At 45.6% G+C, this 20,511-nt stretch overlaps 2 protein-coding genes across 8 annotated transcripts in view; one reads left to right on the forward strand and one right to left on the reverse strand.

The window, feature by feature from the left end:
• KIAA1328 (KIAA1328 ortholog) overlaps positions 1–925 on the reverse strand; it is a 176,906-nt gene extending 175,981 nt beyond the window's left edge. For both annotated transcript variants that reach the window (XM_036321358.1, XM_036321359.1), the window contains exon 1: positions 35–925. In XM_036321358.1, the coding sequence (XP_036177251.1) occupies positions 35–821 (787 nt within the window). In that variant the 5' untranslated portion in view covers positions 822–925. The remainder of the gene's footprint in view (positions 1–34) is intronic.
• TPGS2 (tubulin polyglutamylase complex subunit 2) lies at positions 446–17,663 on the forward strand. Of its 6 annotated transcripts, XM_036321373.1 has the most exons (8): positions 559–582; positions 2,964–3,043; positions 3,230–3,318; positions 10,562–10,649; positions 12,806–12,934; positions 14,016–14,129; positions 15,638–15,798; positions 16,709–17,663. In XM_036321373.1, the coding sequence occupies exons 2-8, from the start codon at positions 3,034–3,036 to the stop codon at positions 16,940–16,942; spliced, it is 825 nt and encodes a 274-aa protein (XP_036177266.1). In that variant the 5' UTR covers positions 559–582; positions 2,964–3,033; the 3' UTR covers positions 16,943–17,663. The 6 variants fall into 6 exon arrangements, with proteins under 6 accessions (XP_036177269.1, XP_036177266.1, XP_036177265.1 ...); XM_036321372.1 differs by lacking the exons at positions 559–582; positions 3,230–3,318 and adding an exon at positions 1,075–1,316; XM_036321371.1 differs by lacking the exon at positions 559–582 and having other exon boundaries at positions 3,191–3,318.
• Positions 17,664–20,511: the final 2,848 nt, after the last annotated feature.

A 20,511-nucleotide genomic window follows, 5' to 3' on the forward strand; every position in this document is an offset into this window, starting at 1 on the left:
CGCCGGCGCCCCCTGCCAGGCGGGTAAAGGATACAGTCTCGGCTCCAGAACGCCGCGGCGCCGGGGCGGGAGGGGCGCGCCGCGTCTGCCATCTTGAAACAACCGCCACTGCGGGCGTCTGGCCGGGGCCGCCCCGCCCCGGACGCCAGGCGCCGTCCCGATTGGCCGCTGGGCGCAGAGCCCCGCCCCCGCCTGCGGGGCTGACGCCGGCGGGGCGGGAGGGTCCGGGCGGAGGCGTCGCCGAGGCTGGGCGGCTCGGAGTGCAGCTCTAGCCAGGGCCGCGGGAACGAGCGTCCTGCGGACCTCCTCTTCGCAGAGCTGCCCAGGCCGCCCCTCGCCGCTGCCGCGGCCTCAGCGCCGAGGACTACAACTCCCGGCATGCCTTGAACGCGATGGCCGAGGCGCGGGGGCGGAGCCCGGCCCTGCGGCGCTCCCCGCTCACCCGCCCCGGCCCCCCGGCTGCCCGGGCCGCGCGCGGAGCTGGAGCGCGAGCCATGGAGGAGCTGCCGCCCCCGGCCCAGCCCGCGGGCTCCTGCAAGCCGCACCTGGAGAAGCTGACCCTGGGGGTCACCCGCATCCTGGGTGAGTGGGGCGGGGAGCCCGGGGCGAGGCGGCGTGCGCTGAAGCACAGTGGCGGCACCACCTGGCACGTCGGTGGGCATCGCTGCGGGGGCTTCCGTTGTTAAGAAGGGAAGGGCGAGCTTTGCAGGGGGTGTAGGGATGCAGAATTGGGAAGCCCGGAGGTTCTCGCACCCGAGGTCGTCCCGCAGGCCCTGCAAAGGTGGGCAAAAACGTGCACGGGAGCAGCAGACTCCTGACATTGGTGAGTTCGGGTCTCCCCAGACGCGTTCTTGGCGGAGGGAGTGTCCTGGAAGCCCTGGATCTCGCTCTGGCGACAGGGAGCTGGGAGAATGCTGCAGCCACCTCCCCGGGCAGCAGCGCCCGGCACTACTGAACGGGCGTGTCCTTTAGCGTACCTTTGGTTAGCAACCACCGCTGTGTTACTGGGACTACAAAGATGGGGGAAATGAACACATTCAAGTGAAAAAAATCTGAAGACGAGGGCCCCAGAAGTGTGAGAGGAGGTCGGTAATCTATTGTTCTGAAGCAGCACACAGGAGTTGGCGATTGGCCTCACCTGGGAGTTAAGGAATAGTTGCCACGCGTGACGCCGGATTTTGCAAGACAAATGGGATTTGGCCAGATAACCAAGAAAGAGAAAGGCAGACTAAGCCCGCTGGATAGCATGACTGGATGTCCTCCCATCACATTTACAATAAAATCCAAATACTGAACCATGACACAGTCAGTCCCTCGTGAGTTTCCCTCATCTGTCTTTCTGATTTCACTGTGCTTTTGCCGTGTTGTACCATAAACACATTAAGCTTTGCAATTTGTGAGACCCGTCACTGAAATTACCTTTTTCTAAATCTCCCTCATTTCATTCAGATCTGTGATGAAATAGCACCACCTCTGTGAAGCCTTCTCTGATTATATATAACACCCTTCCTTATCACTCTCTTGTCCTTTAGCCTACCTTTTTTTTAAATCCTTATGGCTTTACCACTACTTGGAATTATGTATTTATTTGGTTGCTTTTTAGATTTGTCTGTCTCTTTTCTGTAATAGAAGTTCATGAGGATAGGAACTGTATTTCCCAGTGCCTAAAGCCGTAATGAGGTATGAAACACCAAGCTGTGGTTGGGAGAATTAATAATTTTAGCAATGAAGTTATAGAACTGGGCCACCACCTATATCCTATCTCATTCTCATGCAGACTTCTGCTCTGTTTCATCTTATACTCCTGGGTAGGCAGGTAGGTCTTGCTATTTTACAGGCTTGCTTCATTATTCTCTTTATAAATCTAGGACTTTTTCAGTAAATAAGTTTTCTTTTGATTAATGTTTAATCTACTTAAGTCCAGCTAACTAAATATCCCTTCAGTGAAAAAACCTGAATAATTAAATGACTGTAAACATTTTAAATTCTATTTGTATTTTTAATGTATTCTATTACTCATTTCAAATGTTTGGCAAATTGGTAATAGTTCAAAGCTAAACCTACCTAAGGAATTAAACAACTCTGGTAATTGAATGTACAGTGAATCTAGCCTCCCATTAAACATTCTCTTTATAAATTTAATCAAAGCTCATAATTTCAAGTTAATCACAAATTGAAAATCAATTATATTTTTTCACATTTGTATTTTGTTTTGAAAAGATAATATATTAAGAGGTTTTTTTAAAACCAGGTAGCTGAAGTCAATGGTAGGTGTGTGGTAAGCAAACCACCCCCCTCCCCCAAATCTCTTTCCTAAAAATATGAAATAACTTCACAACTGCAATATTTCTGTCCAAAACCAAACATTTAAAAATCCCCAACAAAATACTATCAAACCAAATTCACTAACATTAAAAATATTATATACCCACTGTGATTTAGCCCAGGAATGTGCAGCTTATTGAACATATGAAAATCAATGTAGTGCACCTTGTTAATAGAATAAATGACAAAAACCACATAATCATGTCAGTAGGTGTAGAGAAAGCACTTGACAAAATCCAACACTGTTTTAGTTTAAAAAAAGAAACACTCAAAAACCTAGAAGTAAGCTATCTAAGCATCATAAGTAATAAGAATTCCCTTTTTACCACTTCTATTCAATATTGTATTGGAGAATCTAGTCAGGACAGTTAGCCAAGAAAATAAAGACATACAAACTGGAAAGAAGGAAATAAACTATTGCTATTGTAGATGACATGATCTTATGTATTTAATAAATCCACAAAAAACAAACAAAAGAAACCCTACAATTAAGTGTAAATCTGGCTGTCTCTTTGACCATGATTTTTAAGTCAGGTGCAGTTCATTTTCTCTGATCTGAGCACATTCACCTGTCTGTTATAGTAATGTGTGAGAGCCGGCCAGTAGCAACTCTACAGGCTCTTGTTTTCCTCTTTCAGAATCATCCCCAGGTGTGACCGAGGTGACCATCATAGAAAAGGCGCCTGCTGAACGCCATATGATTTCTTCATGGGAACAAGTAAGTGTTGCTCTGTTCAATTCTCAGCTTCCAATGAAGGTCAGTTCAAGTGCTCCTGAGAAGGAAAGGTTAGGGCAGGAGACCATTCTTATCTCAGTCCACAACTGTCCTCATGGTGAAGTTCACCCTTCTCTCTTTTCTGTTCAGGCCACTTAACACTCTCTTCCATTCTGTGCCATTTCCCAGCACGGGTCCTCGCCTCTGAGCCGGTCATGTGGAGGCAGTGGAACAGAGTCTATACAGCAAAACTGAAACTCCAGCAAGGAAAGGAAAAAGTAAATGTCAATACGCATGCCGGGCAGAACGTGGTTAGTGTGGTAGAGAAGTGCTAACCAGATTAATAGTAGTGCTTCCCAACCCTCCTCAGAACTTTCATTTATTCAACAGATGTTTAAAGCTTTTAAAACGGGCCAGGCATTGTCCTTGGTGCTGAGCCCTGGGGAATCAGTGGTAAGAAAAAAGAGCACAGTTTCTTACCGCTTTACCTTACTAAGACATAGTGTAAATCATTGCAGGTATGATTACAAAGCAGACTGAGCACTGAAAGTGAGGTGAAGAGAGCATTGTCAGAGGCCTGACTTAGTCTGGAGGGTGAGAAAAGTTTTTTCCAAAGAAGTTATGAGGAGCTGTTAGCCAGGCAGGTGAGTTCTGGAAGAAGGGGCTTTCAGCCTTGCTGAAGGCTTCGAGATGGATTTATTTTCCAAGAGCATAAAGGTCCATGTGGCTGGAGCACAGGAGAGCAAGGGAGAGAGGTTGACAAGGACCAGGACATGTAAAATTTCTTAGATCATCCGGAGTTTGCTCTTTATCTTGGGTGTAAAGGGGAGCCATTGAAATACTTTAAGTGGGGAACTGGGAAGTCAGGAGAAGCCACTGTGGCTAAATAGCAGCAAATGCATTTGAGTAAGGAACAAGAAATTACCCTGTCATGTAATGCAGCGGTCGCCAACTGGTGGTCCACAGACCACTGGTGGTTCGTGAGGTCCGAAAGGTTGGCGACCACTGGTGTAATGAGTACCTGCTAACACATGTCACATAAGTTATTTCGTTTAATCCTCATAATAACCCTGCAAGATGGGTATTGATAGCTCCTTGTTATACTAGTAGATGAAGGAACTGTGGGTCAGAGAGGTTAAGGAGTTGTTCTGGGCCACGTAGCTACCAAGTGGCAGAGGCTGAATTTGAACACAGAGTTGCCTGCCTGTTCGTTCTGCTCTGCCAGACTGCTCCTCTGCCAGTGCACAACACTGTGGCAGCCTTGTCCTCAGCTGCCAAGCAGGTGATGGGTAGATGGGTTCATGTGCACGTGTGCGTGTTTGGTCCTTGCAAGCAGGGCTCACCCCTCTCAGGCTGAGCCAGCAGCAGTTCCCCTGGCAGCTGAGTACTGTGGTTGATGTTTCTCTGCATGACCTCAGCTCAGCAGCTCCCCAGCCTTTCTCATGTGCTTACTCAGCCCCCACTCATTTCTACTCACAACCCATAATAGAAAAGGGAATTCCTGAACAGTGTCTGTCTGTTGAACTCTTACTGGCTTGGCTGTTCAGTCAGAGCCAGCTGCTGCTGAGGCTGTCTGTGGCTGTGCCAGCCTGGCCTTGTTGACATGGTTTATTACATCCCTCCTGATCTTTTATCAGCTCTTTTGAAGGTTTCTTGACTGATGTCTGCCACTACAGAGCTTCATAATACGTGGGCCCCAGACAAAGCGATACTTATAGATTTTCTCATCATGCAGTTTTAGAGGGTATGAGTATGCTGCCTCTCCTCTGAGTCTGAAGCAACTCCGCCCTCGCCCCAAACTTTCTTACCTCACTCACCAAGGAAAAAGGTTCCAGCTAACCAGGCCTTCCTCCTCTCCTCAGGAGGGAGTTTAAGAATGTATTTGAGAATTCTTCTGGGAATCTCACCCCATCCCTCCACAGCCCATCCAGGTTTTCCTTCGACTGCATGGCTGTCCTCCCCAAATTCCAGCAGATGGACGTGTCCTCATTGCCTCACGTTTGCAGTCACGTTTCAGTGCTCCTCCTGATGGCAACTCTTCTTCTGGCCAACGCTGCAGATGGGCTCATGGAGCGCCTGCCCATTGTGGACAAAAACCCATGAAACTACTTTGTATGCTCTGGCCCTTTTGTCGGCCTGTTCCTGCGTCTGCTGCCCAGCCCCTTTCCCTGAGAAGTGGCCTCTGAAAAGGAGAGAACAGCAGGTATAGGAGTCCCAGAAGTGGAAAAGGTGAACAGGAGGCAGTGATGGCCCCTGGCCCTTTGCTTGAGGTGCAGGCGGTGCTCAGGATGCCTTTCTGGGAATCAAGCTGACAGCTCCCCAAACTGGAACCAGCGGTGATTTATATGGAAACAACAGTGCAGGCTTAATGTTTCTTATGAACTTGGCTTACTTAACATTTTGTATGGGGTGCGGCTACAGTGTTTTGGCCAGGTTCAAGCCTCGGACTAATGAAAGGACAGGGTCCTCTCATTGCCATGTGCAAGTCCCAGCTGGAGGGCAGGGCCCTCCCAGCACAATTATAGCCAACGGCTGTGGTTGTAAGCTTGAACCTATGGTCCAAACACGTAGCCCCACGTGCCTTGTGCTGGAGTTCAGGTGCATGTAGTTGAGTAGGGTTGGAGCTCACAAGAATGCTGTAAACAACATGATCATGCCCCTACTTTGCCTCGTGGCATCTGCTATAAAATAAAGACACGGCTTGTGGGCGCTGGCGCTGTCTCCTCATCAGGGAGCAGCGTCCCACCGAGACCCAGCTTTCATTCTCTTATCTGTCTTTCCTTAATCCTTTCATTCCCCGTCCCCCCCCCCCCCCCACTCAGTTTACCTTTGGCCGAAACGATTTTGTGTTTTATATTAGTATTGAAATGTATTAAATACTAGATTTAGCTGACCTTTTTTCTATTTTCATGATCTGAATAATTTTTTAAATATTGGCATAAATGCCAATTTTTCTTCTTCATGAAATCAATGCCATAATAAATTTTATAATCGCTGCTACTAGAATTCTTCAGCATAACTTAAAATTTAACAGTGCCACCAGCTCTTCTCAGCTGGGATCTCATAGAATCCAGGTTAGGAAAGGATCATAGGCAGTAGTTTCCTGTGTTCACCACTAGATGGCTCTAGTGACCCAAATCATAGCAGATGCTGGCCTTTTGAGGTGATAGAAGGCACATGAACTTTGTCAGGACACTGGTCTTTGTGGGCTTCCTGTGCTAGATTGGGGACAGGGAGAAAGGCATTCTGGGTGCATACTTTTCCTCTCTGAAAGCACAGAGGATGTGCAAATCAAAACAACAATGAGGTAGCATCTCACACCTGTCAGAATGGCTGTCATCAACAAAGGACAAGTGCTGGAGAGGATGCGGAGAAAAAGGAATCCTCCTTCACTGCTGGTGGGAATCCATTGATTTTTAGAGAGAGTGGAAGAGAGAGGGAGAGACAGAGAGAGAAACATTCATGTGAGAGAGGGCCGGGACCGAGCTGGCAACCAAGGTACATGCCCTTGACTGGAATGGAACCCGAGACCCTTCAGTCCTAGGGCCGATGCTCTATCCACGGAGCCAAACTGAGCTTTTTAATCCTTTCAGGCACTTTTTGTCTTTTTATTGGAGAATTTAATCCATTTACATTAAAGTAATTATTGATTATGTTTGGACTTACTGCCATTTTGTTCATTGATTTCTGGTTGTTTTATAATTCTTTTGTCCCTTTTTTCTTCTCTTGCTCTCTTCATTTGTGATTTGATTATTTTCTGTAGAGGTATGCTTAGATTGCTTTCCCTTTATTTCTTATATATTTACTATAGGCTTTTTTGTGGTCACCATGAGGTTTACATAAAACAATTTATAACAGTCTATTTTAAGTTGATAATAACTTCAGTTTGAATGTATTCTAAAGCTCTATTTTATTATTTTTACTCTCCCTCCCTGCCGCACATTTTTAAAAAAAATCACAATTTATACCTCTATCTTGTGTATCCATTAACAAACTGCTATAGTTATAGTTATTTTTACTACTTTTGTCTTAACATTTATACTAGATTTATAAGTGATCAACCCAGCACCATAACATTAGATTATTCTGAATTTAATTATATATTTACCTTTGCCTATGAGATTTATACTTTCATATGTTTTTCTGTTACTAATTAGTGCCCTTTCAACTGAAAGACTGATCTAGTGGTGATGAATACCTTTAGCTTTTGCTTCTTTGGAAAGCTTTTGTTTCTCCTTCAATTCTGAAGGACAGCTGTACCAGGTAGAGTGTTCTTGGTTGGCTTTTTTCTCTGGCACTTTGAATATTTTGTGCCACTCTCTTCTGGCCTGTCAAGTTTCTGCCTAAAAATCTCCTCATGGCCTTAATGGGGGTTCTCTTGTTTCTCTCGCTGCTTTTAAGATTTTCTCCTTATCTTTAACTTTTTCATAACTTAATTATAATGTCTGTTTGGATTCATCATTTTTGGAATTCTGAGCTTCCTGGATTGAGATGTCTGTTTCCTTTCCCTGATTAGGGAAGTTTCAGTCATTATTTCTTCAAATAAGCTTTCTGCCCCTTTGTCCATCTCTTCTTCTGGGACCCCTATAATACAAAAGGGTCTGCTTGATATTGCCCCATAAGTCCCTTAAGCTATCTTTAGTGTTTTCTATTTCTTTTTCTTTTGTCTGATCTCATTGGATGAGTTACATTACCCTTGTCTTCTAGTTTGCTGATCCTTTCTACCACTTCATCTAGCCTGCTTTTAAAACCCTCCATAGATACTTTTTTTTCCATTTTATTACTTGCACTCTGCACCTCTGTGATTTCTTTTTGGTACTAATATTTTCTGTTTGTTGAAATTCTCATTTTATTCATGTGTTGTTCTCCTGAACTCAATGAGCATTTTATGACCATTATTTTGAGTTCTTATCGGTAAATCACTTCTTTTCATTAAGGTCATTTCCTATTGTTTTTTCTTGTTCTTTCATTTGGAACATATTCTATTTCTTCATTTTCTCGACTCTCTGTTGGTTTCTGTGCATTAGATGAAATAGCCACCTCTTTCAGTCTTGAAGGAGTGGCCTCAGGGAAGGGATGAACCTTATTGTTCAACTCTGTCCTAGCTCTTGGTTTTCTGTCAGATGTATATGATTGTCCAGCCTACTTTGTCCTTATGGCTCCCAGTACCTGAGGGTGGGCCAAGGTCTATCAGTGTCCCAAATGGGAGGATTTCAGTGAGCACCTAGAACCAGCTGAATGAAAGCTGCATTTAAAATATGCAAATACTTTGGAAATACTCTTCTGGGTAAGACTGGGAGATAGGCTTGTCTGTTAAGAACTGTTTGCCGGGAGCCGGTCCATGCTTGCTGTTTCAAGGGTCCTGGCATATATGGCATACTGTTCTTAATATGTTTGCTCCCCTTAGCGCTGTGTGTTTTAACCAAGGTCACCTCTCCAAGAAAGGTTGTTTCCCCAGGTAGGGATTTTCCCCTGAAGTTAGGGAGGGAATAAAACCTCTTAACTAGTGCCAGGTGGGTAATTAATCACTTTAACTATGAACAATCATGCTTAAGCTACATAATCCTTACTCCCTGGAATGGAGATAAGAAACGCCCTAACCTTTGTAATAGAGATTGATAGGATTGAATCAACTGGTATAAATACAGATGTAATAGACAGCAAGAGACAGAACTTAGAATACGGAACCGAGAGAGACGGAACCTAGGTACAGAACCTACACAGAACGTTCTCTAGAGACAGAAGAACTTCGCTGGAGAGAACATGGCAAAAGTTCCTGGACAGAAACTGGCCTGGAATGAAGATAAGAAACGCCCTAACCTTTGTAATAGAGATTGATAGGACTGAATCAACTGGTATAAATACAGATGTAATAAGACAGCAAGAAACAGAACTTAGAATACAGAGCTTAGAACACAGAACTAAGAAGACAGAAACTACACAGAACCTACAGACAGAAGAACTTCGCTGGAGAGAACATGGCAAAAGATCCTGGACTGAACCTGACTACAGAAATTGGCAAGAGAACCTGACTAGAACCTGGTGACTGAACCTGGCTGGAGAACCTGGACAGAACCTAGCTGAAGAACCTAGCGAGGGAACATGGCTACAGACCCTGGCTGGAGAACCTGGAGAACCTAGCAAGAGAACATGGACACAGAACCTGGCTGGAGATCCTAAGCAGAACTTCGCTGGAGATCCAGACCAGAACTTGGCTGGAGATCCTGGCTAGAGATCCTGGCTAGGCTGCTGATCAACTGAACGCTGTCTCCGTGTCATTCCTTCTTCACCGACCCCGTCCACACCTTTGGGGACCCCTGGACCTGCTGGGGTTGGACCCCGGCATGCTACTACCCCATTAACCTTGTGAAAACAAGTCCTGCTGGCCACCAGATGTGTGCACAACCTCCATTCACAGAGGTACCAACGACCAGGGGTGGGGTAGAGGGAGAGTGTGAATATGGCACCCACTGTCCTCCCCATTTCTAGAGGGGGCTGCAGTTGGCCCTTACATCTTACATGTTGTTAAATTATAAGCCTGATCCTCGGGCTGTACCTTTTAAGATCTACAAATAGGCTTATTTCAAGGAAATGCTGAGCATTTCATTCTGTTGCTTTTGAGCTGTGCTTTGGGATACAGCTAGTTAAGAACTGTTACTCTGTTTGTTACAGTCCTGTGGGACCCAGTAATATGTCTGGCTGTGCACCAGCACCAGTCAACCAAGGGTGTGTCCTCTGAGCAGCAGCTACAAAAAGCCAGGGTGTCAGACATGCACAGGCTCCTTTCCCAGAGACACCTGCAACCTGGAGTGAGGCAGAAGGAAAGATTAAGGTATCGCCAGCTGGCCTCCTGGTCCCTGGAGAGTCTTCAGTCGGCTCATCTAGATGTGTGTTAAATTGGAAGCCTACTCCTCAGGCAGAAGTTTTTAAGATAAGCCTATAGGTCTCTTTAGCCACAAGGCTCTGACTTCAGTCTGTTCTGCACTGGGCCCTGGGAGGATAGCCTTGGGAGTCCATCTGAGCCCTTCGAGAACTGCCTTGTGAGTCTCCTGTACCCATTGGCTTTCAGAGCTAGATGCTTTAGGGCATCCTTCTCTCAGGTGCATTCTTAAAAGTTGGGGTGTCAGATGAATGATCCAAACTCTTTGTTCTGCAGGAAGAACCTGGAAGTTACGAGGCACCGCACCAAGGGTGGGTTTTATAGTGAGCTTGTGGTCACCTTTCCTACGTAGTTCTCTGTGAGTTTTTTCACGTTTGCCTGACATGTAGGAATCATTCAGCTAGTTTCTGGATTTCTTTTGAAGGGAGTTATTCAATCTGTAGCTGTACGTTTGGGTGTCTGTGGGAGGAAGTGAGTTGAGGTGCCATTTTGACCCTGGACTTGAATAGAGTTTTGTAGATAATTATCATGGTCTTCCTATTGGGGGGATCTGAACCACGATAAATAGTGTCCCCCGTTGCCTTGAGGCACAGCCTTGTGCTCTTTCCCAGCCATCACCTTATCTATTCTTATGATTCTAGAAAAATAACTGTGTGCTGCCTGAGGATATCAAGAATTTTTACCTGGTGACCAACGGCTTCCACATGACATGGAGTGTGAAGCTGGATGGTGAGTCAGCCCTGGCTGTAGGGGAACATTCTCCTGCCTGGGAGGGTAGATAAAACAGCTCTGAGGACTTTACAACTTTGGAGTCTTTGAATCTGGATGGTTTTCATGGCTTCTCCTAAAGTGCAGTGCCCAGAAGCTATAACCAAAGCTAAAATACGTGTCATTTCTCCACCCCCAACTCCCACGTCAGAGTCTAGCCAGTACTTAACTAGAAGTTTATTTTAGAAGTTTCCTATTGAAATTAGGTGGAGGAAAAAATAATCAGTCCACAAAAATCCTAAGCCAGCTCAAATTTAAAGCCTCTGGGGACTCCCCGCAGAGCAGTCTCCTCAGGGTGAGCTGCAGTGACAGCCTCTGGTGGTCACCAAAGGGCTCCTTCCTTCACTCCCTGCATATGAAGCCCTCAGGGCTCTGATCCCAGGCCAGAGCCTTTCCTCCTCTCCCTCCCATCTCAGCTGAGTCACCAGCTGCTCCACTAAATGTGCCAGGACAGACTTGTGTGCTGCAGATGTGGAAACTCGTGGAAACTCGTGGAAACTCACAGCGGAGATACAGGTGCTATGTAGCATGAAAGGCAGTGCTGCACATTTAGGTGAAGACTCCAGTAACTTTTCATAGGCTGGGAAACCCTGATCTAGCCACTGACTTCCCGTCCCCAGGAGGCCCTCCAGACTCCACCACATTCCCAGTTCTACTTCGTCCTTGGACTCGCACCTTAGGAAGCACCTTCACCTCTTCATGCTGTCACTGAATGCAGTGCCTCCTCTTGCATAGTAGATCTGCAGAACTGACCTCCTTCATTGCCTCTGCCTCCTGAGTGCCCTTTTTTGGTGATTCTCAAAGCCTTGCTGTTTCTCTCTCACAGATGTGAAGAGGCACTTTTTATAGTTCTCTACTGAGCATTTATCATGAACTTTTAGCTTAAAAAACTTTCCTCAAATGGCCTAGAAACATCCTTTGTAGCATGGCTATGGCCTTTGGGTGTAGAACAGAGAGAGTGGAAAGTCTAGACTGCCTGTCAGAATCCCTGGCCCACATCATGGAGCTAGGTTAGCCCCTCACAAGCCTGCCTCAGAAAAGCATTTCATGATGCTTTTATGAATGAGTCCCTCTTCATTGGTACAGTACCTTCTCTAATTTCATCCTCCCAACTCATCTTCCTATCCCCCTTACCACACCCATTCCACTGGGTAGCTAGTCAGTAACAGAAAAGCCAGTGGAGGCAGCTTCTAATGCCCGCCTCTTTAGTGGTCTTTTCTTCTTGAACATTCGTTCCATGGTCTGTACACCAGCTGCTTTATTGCCTCAGCCATTCCAATTTTTTAGCAGTCAGAGATCAAAGTCTTTGTGTGCCATCCCGTGTCCACCATCTTATATTGCAAGGACTCTATATAATAAGGAAAATATGTAGCCTGAGTATTTTTTTTTAATTGAATTTTTTTGAGAGAGCAAGCAAATAGGGGAAAGAGAGACATTGATATTGAGACATCATTTTGAGAGAGAAACATTGATCAGTTTACCTCCAATACCTGCCCTGACTGGGAAGCTAACCTGACACCTTTTTGTATGGGACTACGCTGCAACCAACTGAGCCTCACGGGCCAGGGCAGTGTGTATATTTCTTATTTACACCCTAATCACAGAAGACAAACCAAGCAAGAAGCCTCTTAAGTTTTCTCACTGAATGAGGAAAAATGAAGTAGAGCAGGAGATGTTTTCCATCGTGAAAGCTCATAACAAGAAGGTAGAAGGGTCAGGTCTATCAACAAAGCTGCTACTCCTTTGGAAAGTACATATAACTTAATGCAAGGGGCAGAAGGAACAGAAACATTGTTAAGTCCTTTGCTCTTCAAACAGGGCTCCTGCCCAGATTTCTCAGTTCCTTTGGAGCATCCCCTTTGTAATTGTCCTTCAGTGCTCTGCCCTGCCACGTGCAGTGGGGACTCTTCGCCTGTGGCCCCGGTTGATTTTTTTTACATGAAAGGTTGGTGCTTTGGAGCATGTTGTGCATTGATTCTCTTCTTTCCACTCTCCATCAGCTTCCTCAGGCCTAGGATCAAACAGTAGGTGGGCTTGGGTTACCTAATCAGAAGCCCTACTGACAACCATGGTCACTAAGGTTTTCCTCCATGTAATTCTTTATAATGTTCCCATAGAGCACACCATCCCATTGGGCAACATGGCAATTAATAGTATCACAAAACTGACTCAACTCAACCAGTCTTCCATGTACTCACTTCCTAATGCACCAACTCTGGCTGACCTGGAGGATGATTCACAAGAAGGTACAAACTTCTGCTCTGAATTAGAAGTTAGCCTGCTTCTTTCCCTTTGATAATGTACTAGAGCAGTGGTTCTCAACCTTCTGGCCCTTTAAATACAGTTCCTCATGTTGTGACCCAATCATAAAATTATTTTCGTTGCTACTTCATAACTGTAATGTTGCTACTGTTATGAATCATAATGTAAATATCTGATATGAGGATGGTCTTAGGCAACCCCTGTGAAAGGGTCGTTCGACCACCAAAGGGGTCGCAACCCACAGGTTGAGAACCGCTGTACTAGAGGCCTGATGCATGAAATTCATGCAAGGGGCTCGGCCCTCACAGCCCTGCCTGCCTCGGCCAGCCCTCGCAGGCCCAGGTCTAGACAACTGTTCTGCTGTTTGGTCTAATTAGCATATTAGCTCTTTATTACATAGGATATGTAAATATTATATTTATATACTTTGTTTGATCTAATCTCTCCTAGGTTAGTAAACTGCACCCCTGTCACTAATACTAATCTTTATTGCATATTAGCTGTAGTGACAGAAAAGAAGGTTTCTGATGCTTGCATTTCTAAGAATATCTTTTTTTATGTTATTTCATAATATTTGATTTCTAGGTAGGTATTTCTAATTCAAGCCAGACCTAGCATTAATTATAACATAATAACATAATTAAATATTATATACATTTTAGACTGAGAAAAGGGATTCTAATCAAAAGATCATAAAATGCTATAAAAAAGGGGAAAGCAGTTGCCTGAGGAAAAGAAAAAGGTTAGGTCAACATCAGGTCATTCAAATCTCTCTGCCTTTATGGAGTTCCACTCCCAAGAAGTTGAGTTCATTCTCCTTCTGCCACCTTCACCCAGATTCGTGGCACTGTTGGTGATAAGGGAGCCCAGACAAAAGGCCTGCACCATGGACAAGGTCTGGGTATTTAGAGTATAGAATTCATTTGTCCAGTTCTGGACAATATTTAAGGCTATGTCTGCGAGAAGGCTTTTTACCCCGTTTTTGCATGCGAGCAAAGCTGGATGCATAAGTGTGTGCTTGAGTTGAGTATGTTTGAACATCACCATTACCTTCTGGGTTTGCAGCCAGTGAGAACCAGCCAGAGAAGCCCCACTTTGACTCTCGCAGTGTGATATTTGAGCTGGACCCTTGCAACGGGAATGGGAAGGTTTGCCTTGTCTACAAAAAAGGGAAACCAGGTAGGAATAATTGATAAGCATGGTCTGTGGTTTGGGGACAGCCCTGGCTGACCTTGTTCTCCAGCCACCACACAAAAGGCACACTCCTTCCTGATCTCCTGACATACCACCGGGCTCATATAGGTGCCAAGACCTCTCTGAGCACCCCTCTCTGTGCCCATTACTAGTCTTTTTAAGCTATCATCATTTGTGCCTTATTGCAAAATAATGGGATTAGGGTAATAAGTGAATAATACTAGAAGAATTCATTCTATTTATAGCTTCTCCAGCAGGCTCATGTGTTAGAAAAGCATTTAGGAGAAACATGGTCTTTCTTCAGTGCTTCATTATGTCGCCCAGTTAACAGCAATAAAAACCTGAATTACTAGACTTCAGTTTAAGCACAGATAGGAAGTCAGGAGAAAATGGCTCTGGCCTTGAGCAGGGCTACTACCTGGCAGCTACCAGCAGTTCAGGCCCTGCCTGGGAGCTGTGAATAGAGCGGGACAAGGCCCAGGCTCTCCGCCTGGTCTGGAGAGAAGACACACAGGACTTACCTAACCTCCGGGAAGGAGAGAGGTCTTCACCTGAGGGATCTTTGTGAAAGGTCTTTGAGCTGCCTCTGACATAGGGTAGGAATGAGATACGAGGTGGGGCTAAAGGGTTTGCTGGCAAAAGAGGCATCCAAGCAAAGAGACTAGTGAAAGCCATGTCATAGGAAAGAGCAACTGATTTGGGGGGAATGACAAGGAATTCCCCCCAAACTCCCATGGTTCGTCCTGTCGATAAAGAGGAGATGAAGCCAGAGGCCGGTGGTTCCCTTTCGAGTGGAGTTCTGAAAGCCAGATGAAGGAGTTTGGATGTAACGTAGAAGAAAGTAGGACCTCGAGGATGTTCTCCAGGAGAATGGCGGGATTCAGATGAAAATGTACGTGACCATAAGCAGTTTGGGAAGAGGAAGAGCCTGGAGGCCATGTAGGGAGATGTGGCAGCCATTAGACAGGAGATGAACTAGGGGGGCCGGCCAGTTGTAAGAGTGGCAGCTGAGAAGCGGGTGTGAGGCGGGCCCTGGCACAACAGTGCCTGCTTCTGCCCAACCAGGATGTCACGGAAGCACAGGCAGGTTCCCAGGAGAGGGAGCTGGTCCAGCGTGGCTTCCCACAGCACTGTAACTCTTGACAGAGGTCTTCAGAAAGCCAGAGCGATTTAGGATTCCTCTCCCTTAGGAAAGCTGAGACTGCCGTGTGTACCCCCTGGGGAGGGGAATACTGTTTCCACCCGGAAGAGCAGCCTTGCTGAGATAGCCGGATGCACACGTGGCAAAAGCCCCCGTCCATTGATCAGGAATCCGAAGGGCACCAAAGAAACCAGCTGGCAGTGGTGGCCACTGGAGAATGGGACTGGGAGGTTGGAAGGAAAAAAAGGAACTTTTACTATCTGAATTTTTTTTAAATCATGAGTATATATTGACTTTGGATAAAAGGAAAAATGTTAAGCTGTCCCTTCATTTCTGTCCTTTGCTATTTCAGCATTAGCGCAAGACACTGAGATCTGGTTCCTGGACAGAGCACTGTATTGGCATTTCCTCACAGATACCTTTACCGCCTATTACCGCCTGCTCCTCACACACCTGGGCCTGCCCCAGTGGCAGTATGCCTTCACCAGCTATGGCATCAGCCCACAGGCCAAGGTAAGGACCACCTGTCCACTCAAACTGTAGAATGTATCAGAGTCTTCTGAGGAAAGACCTGAATGCAGACTCCCAGCTTTCCCGTCTGATTGAGGAATCCGGGGTGGAGCCCAGAGATCTGCACTTTCAATAAGTGAGGCAGGTGATCCCACCCCACTTTATACCAATCTGGGTCAGTGGTTCCCGAATTGGCTGATCCTCAGAATCGCTGGGGAGTTTTTCTCTAATCAAATGTTATCAGGCCTTCGCTCTGATTGTGGGTTTTGATGGGCGGCACACACACAGGAAGGTGAAAAGTCGCCTCTTACTTTCCAGTTCCCAGCTTCCAGTGCACCTCCCCACAGGCAGCCACTTTTGGAGTTTCTCGTGTGCCCTTACCAAGACACTCATGCATGTGGTTTTGGTTCCTTTTTTCTCAATCGTGAGTGCAGAAATGGTGTTCACATTTGTGTGTACCTTCTTTTCACTTAGCACTCCGTCTTGGAACTCATTCCCTGTCAGTACATAGAGAGCTGTCCTCAATGACAGAATTCCAGAGTATGGGTGCGCCTCCTTTATGTTACAGAGCCTGCCAAACCTACCTGCTGAGCAATGGCTGGTTTGAGGGCAGAACACGTAGGACTCTGTCCCCTGGATTTGGGACCCAGCATCCCAGGCTCAGAACAGAAGGAAGGAAATTTACCCAGATTTGTAGTCCTCCTACTGCATTTACTTGAAAGGTTCTGAGACCTCATGGAGCAATGTGTGTGTCATCACGTTCACAGGAAGTCTAATAGAATTTCAAGGACTTTTTCATAAAACCTTACTCTTTGCTTCATCTCTCTGGCTCTCTTCCCTGTATCCCCACTGAATAGCATAAACAAGTGCATTTCTCCTTTGATTGTGACCCTCTCTGCATTCTGCCTTCCAGCAATGGTTCAACATGTATAAGCCCATCACCTACAACACGAGCCTGCTCACTGAAGAGACTGACTCCTTTGTGAACAAGCTGGATCCCAGCAAAGTGTTCAAGAGTAAGAACAAGATCTTAATCCCCAAAAAGAAAGGGCCTGTTCCATCTGCAGGCAGCCAGAAAGGGCCCTTGGGTCCTCCCTCCACCCCTCCCACCCCTAAGTCCTCCTCTGGAAACCCTGTGCGGAAATGAGTCCCCTTCCCTCAGCTCCCTGCAGCCCCACAGCGATGATTTCCATGCACAGATGCCCAGGGGGGCCCAAGCCTGAGGGCCTCCTCCCATCTGAGTGACCAAACCCCAGGCCTCTTACTCCCATGAATTAGCCAGGAGTTGGAAGGGCATACTCAGGTCTCCCTGAGAGTCCTCCTCTCATGCCACCCCTACCTCCAGAAGCTGTGCAAAATTTTAGATCTTGTTTAAAGTAGCCAAATAGATCTGTTCAGAGGTTCCTCTCTTCCCAGCAGCAGCCCCCCAGCAGTAACTGAGGAGTGCCCCAAAGAAGCTGCTGGTTTAGAACCACGAGGCATTAGAACTGCAATGTTCTGTTGGTAGCCACTAATCACATGTCGCTATTTAAATCTAAGTTATACTACAAATCCTTGTCCTTATTATGTATCTTGCATTATAGCCACACTTTAAATATTCATGTGTCTAGTGGATTCCACATGGACAGCGCAGAGATAATGGGGCATTTCTATCACCACAGAAAATTCTATTGGACTGCACCCCATTAGAATCTTGCCACTGTTCTTCCTCAGTTCAAAATATTTGTTAGAGAATGTTGATACCTTAATTTGATGATTATAACGTTCCACGGACACTCTTGAAAATATAACTGTATGTTCTTTATATTCTTCACCACAAATCTGCATATTTTTTTCAGGTTTTTTTTTAATAAAGTTTCTTGCTTCCAGTTTTGTGTTGTAATGTTTGCGCTTTTGCCAAAATTACCTTTCTCTAAAGGAGAGGTGAGTCTGCTGTCCTCCAGCCATTTAAAACAAACTCCCGAGAGTTGCTTTGCAGGGACAGCTCAGTCACTGCTGACATGAGCCCAGTGCAAGCACAGAGGGGAGGTCTCTGGTTCACAATCAGGAAACAGTCCCATTAAAGGTACTAAAATGTTTTTCCTTTCTTCCCTGGCCTCTAGCAGCTTGTTATGGTGGTTTTTGCTAGTTAATGCTATTCTAAGTAAAATTAAAATTTTAAATTATTAGCATTAATTTTATCATTCATCTTTATTTTATCTAACTCCAGTTTTAGCTGCAAATATAAAACATTTAACTCATGCAGAACAACCGAAATTACATAATTTGTATTTCATACTTATGTATACATACTGTGTGCATATGTATTCTTACCAGAACTGTGGAAACACTGCATAAAACTAGCTCAAATGTTATCATTTCACTTCTTGATATGTACACATTCTATCAACACTTTCAACTTACTGATGAATAAGGAAGTTCTGAAAGAAAAAGAAACTATGTTTTCCCATATGTTTTCCTTTTCTTCTGTGTCATCATTTTTCAGCATAAGTGGTTGGCTGATACTACCATGAGTAAGAAAGAATATGTTAGGGTTCCGTGGTCATTCATGCTGCTTAGAATACCATTACCTTTTTTTTTGCAATTGAACCAATTCTGCTCAAATGGAAAGTAAGGTCTTTTGGGGCTCAGTGCCCCCACACAATAGGCTTGTATTCATAACAGGCTTACCTTGTACTCTGAATCTCTGAACGCTCCCATCCGGTGCGCCCACAGGAATTCTCTGCTCACAGGCATCTCAGAGCTGTAAGTGAACGACAGTAAGAATGGTGGACACATGTATTGCACGCATCTCCTCTGCTCAGGTGTGTGCTCCTCTGCTTCATCAGACTTCACTTAAAACACACAGATTCAAAGATAAAACTAAATACTACAAAACAGTGACAGGAGACCATTAAACCAGGTACTGAGGCCCTTCTGAGTGTGATGCCCACCCAGGAAGCTGGCCCTGGAGGAGGAGGGGAGCATCCCAGAGAAAGGTTCAGACCGAGTGTATGTTGAGTGGGTCACACTGAAATGTGAGGTTGATGTTTTGAAAGTAGAGTGATTAAAATGGCAATAGGCTCTACTATAAAGCAACTGTACCTCAAAGTACATCATCCTGGAATCACAAAACGAGACCGAATGGCAAAATGCCTCCGGAGAGAAGAGTGCAGATTTGCCAGCACCAAACATCACAGAATTCTCCTTTGAGGACAAGAATTTCCAAGCTCAGAACTCGGTGTAGGCAGGGAGTGGACGTCCTTGCTCAGACACTGAAGTTCCTGGTGGAGCAAATGGCAGTCTAAAGCAATTTTATACACACATTTCACACAAACCTCCTACATTTAAAATGAATAAACAGCAACAAAGCACGGACAAAGGTGTGTTCTCTCAAACCTGGGCGACTAAGCACAGGTAGACATTGAAACTTAAAATTTAAAATTTTTTCCTTGTCTCTAGTCACCATAGTGTTCAGCAGTCACATATAGTGACTGCCATACTGAACAGCGCGTGCACAGAACACCCAGCAATGCAGAAAGCTCTATGTGGGCAGCCCTCTCAGACCCCATGTGGCTTTTTTTCACATTACAGTTCTCAGTTCTGCAACGCCTTTTTATAGGATACTATACTCAACAAAGAACAGAGACATTTACTTAATTTAAGACACCCCTTTTCTAGGACACAGCATCCTTTCCTACTTTATATATGTTTACAATATATAGGGAAACCCAGGGGTGAGTCAGCACGCCTCTGCTCACCTTGGAAAGGGGCCTTCGTCCTGGCTGCAGGGTGGGCTGCACCAGGGCCTGGGCTCTGCCCCACGTTAGTCATCGGCAACAAAGCAGCTCAGCCTCTAGGCCGCTCCACAGTCTCCAGCGTGGGAAGCTGAGAGAAGTGAAGGAGCAGGTTTTCTGCATCTTCAAGCAGCTCATCTCTGCCCTCCCAGGGACCGTGTGGGGCTGGCGGAGAACACCCTCCAGAGCTCAGGAATAATCACTCTAGAAAGGACATTTCTCCACGCCTGTTGTTAAGTTACCTTTTTCTTTTTTCACGGCATAAAGACTGGCAAAGAATACCTTGTAGACTAACCAAGACGGGAACACAAACAGCCCTCAGAAAGTTCAAATCCAACAAAAGAGAGGCCTCATCCCTCAAGCAAAAGCTGCAAGGGACAGACTATTGACAAAATTAAGAAGGAAAAGCAGCTCACCTTTACCAAGTCGCCTTGTAAATGAGGCCATCCCTCGGGATACAGGTGGAGGTACAGATTGCTCTTGGGGTGCATTTAAGTGCCTGGTTCCTGAGGCACATCTCCCTCAGGTGGCTCTGGCCCACGACCCCTGGAACAGAGCTGGGATTCTAGAATGTAGGCTTATTGAGCAACTTAATTACTGTCTTCACAACTCGTGTTTCAGGCCATTTAAAAACAAGAACTCTGCCCTAACCGGTTTGGCTCAGTGGATAGAGCTTCAGCCTGCGGACTCAAGGGTCCTGGGTTCGATTCCAGTCAAGGGCATGTACCTTGGTTGTGGGCACAACCCCAATAGGGGGTGTGCAGGAGGCAGCAGCTGATTGATGTTTCTCGTTGATGTTTCTAACTCTCTCTCTCTCCCTTCCTCTCTGTAAAAAAAAAAAATCAATAAAATATATTTTAAAAATAAAAAAAAAATAAAACCGGGAACTCACCGTCAATATTATTATGTCAATTCCCAAAGAAACCCAAACGCAGGCATC

The sequence above is a fragment of the Myotis myotis genome, unplaced genomic scaffold (assembly GCF_014108235.1).
Source record: "Myotis myotis isolate mMyoMyo1 unplaced genomic scaffold, mMyoMyo1.p scaffold_m19_p_9, whole genome shotgun sequence".
Lineage (NCBI taxonomy): Eukaryota > Metazoa > Chordata > Mammalia > Chiroptera > Vespertilionidae > Myotis > Myotis myotis.

What these genes read in the sequence shown, in the direction of transcription:
- TPGS2 (XM_036321371.1), top strand. An exon ending in ATGGAGTGTGAAGCTGGATG is followed by an intron (nt 10,650 to 12,805) that starts GTGAGTCAGCCC and finishes ATGTTCCCATAG; the next exon opens with AGCACACCATCCCATTGGGC. An exon ending in GCATCAGCCCACAGGCCAAG is followed by an intron (nt 15,799 to 16,708) that starts GTAAGGACCACC and finishes TCTGCCTTCCAG; the next exon opens with CAATGGTTCAACATGTATAA.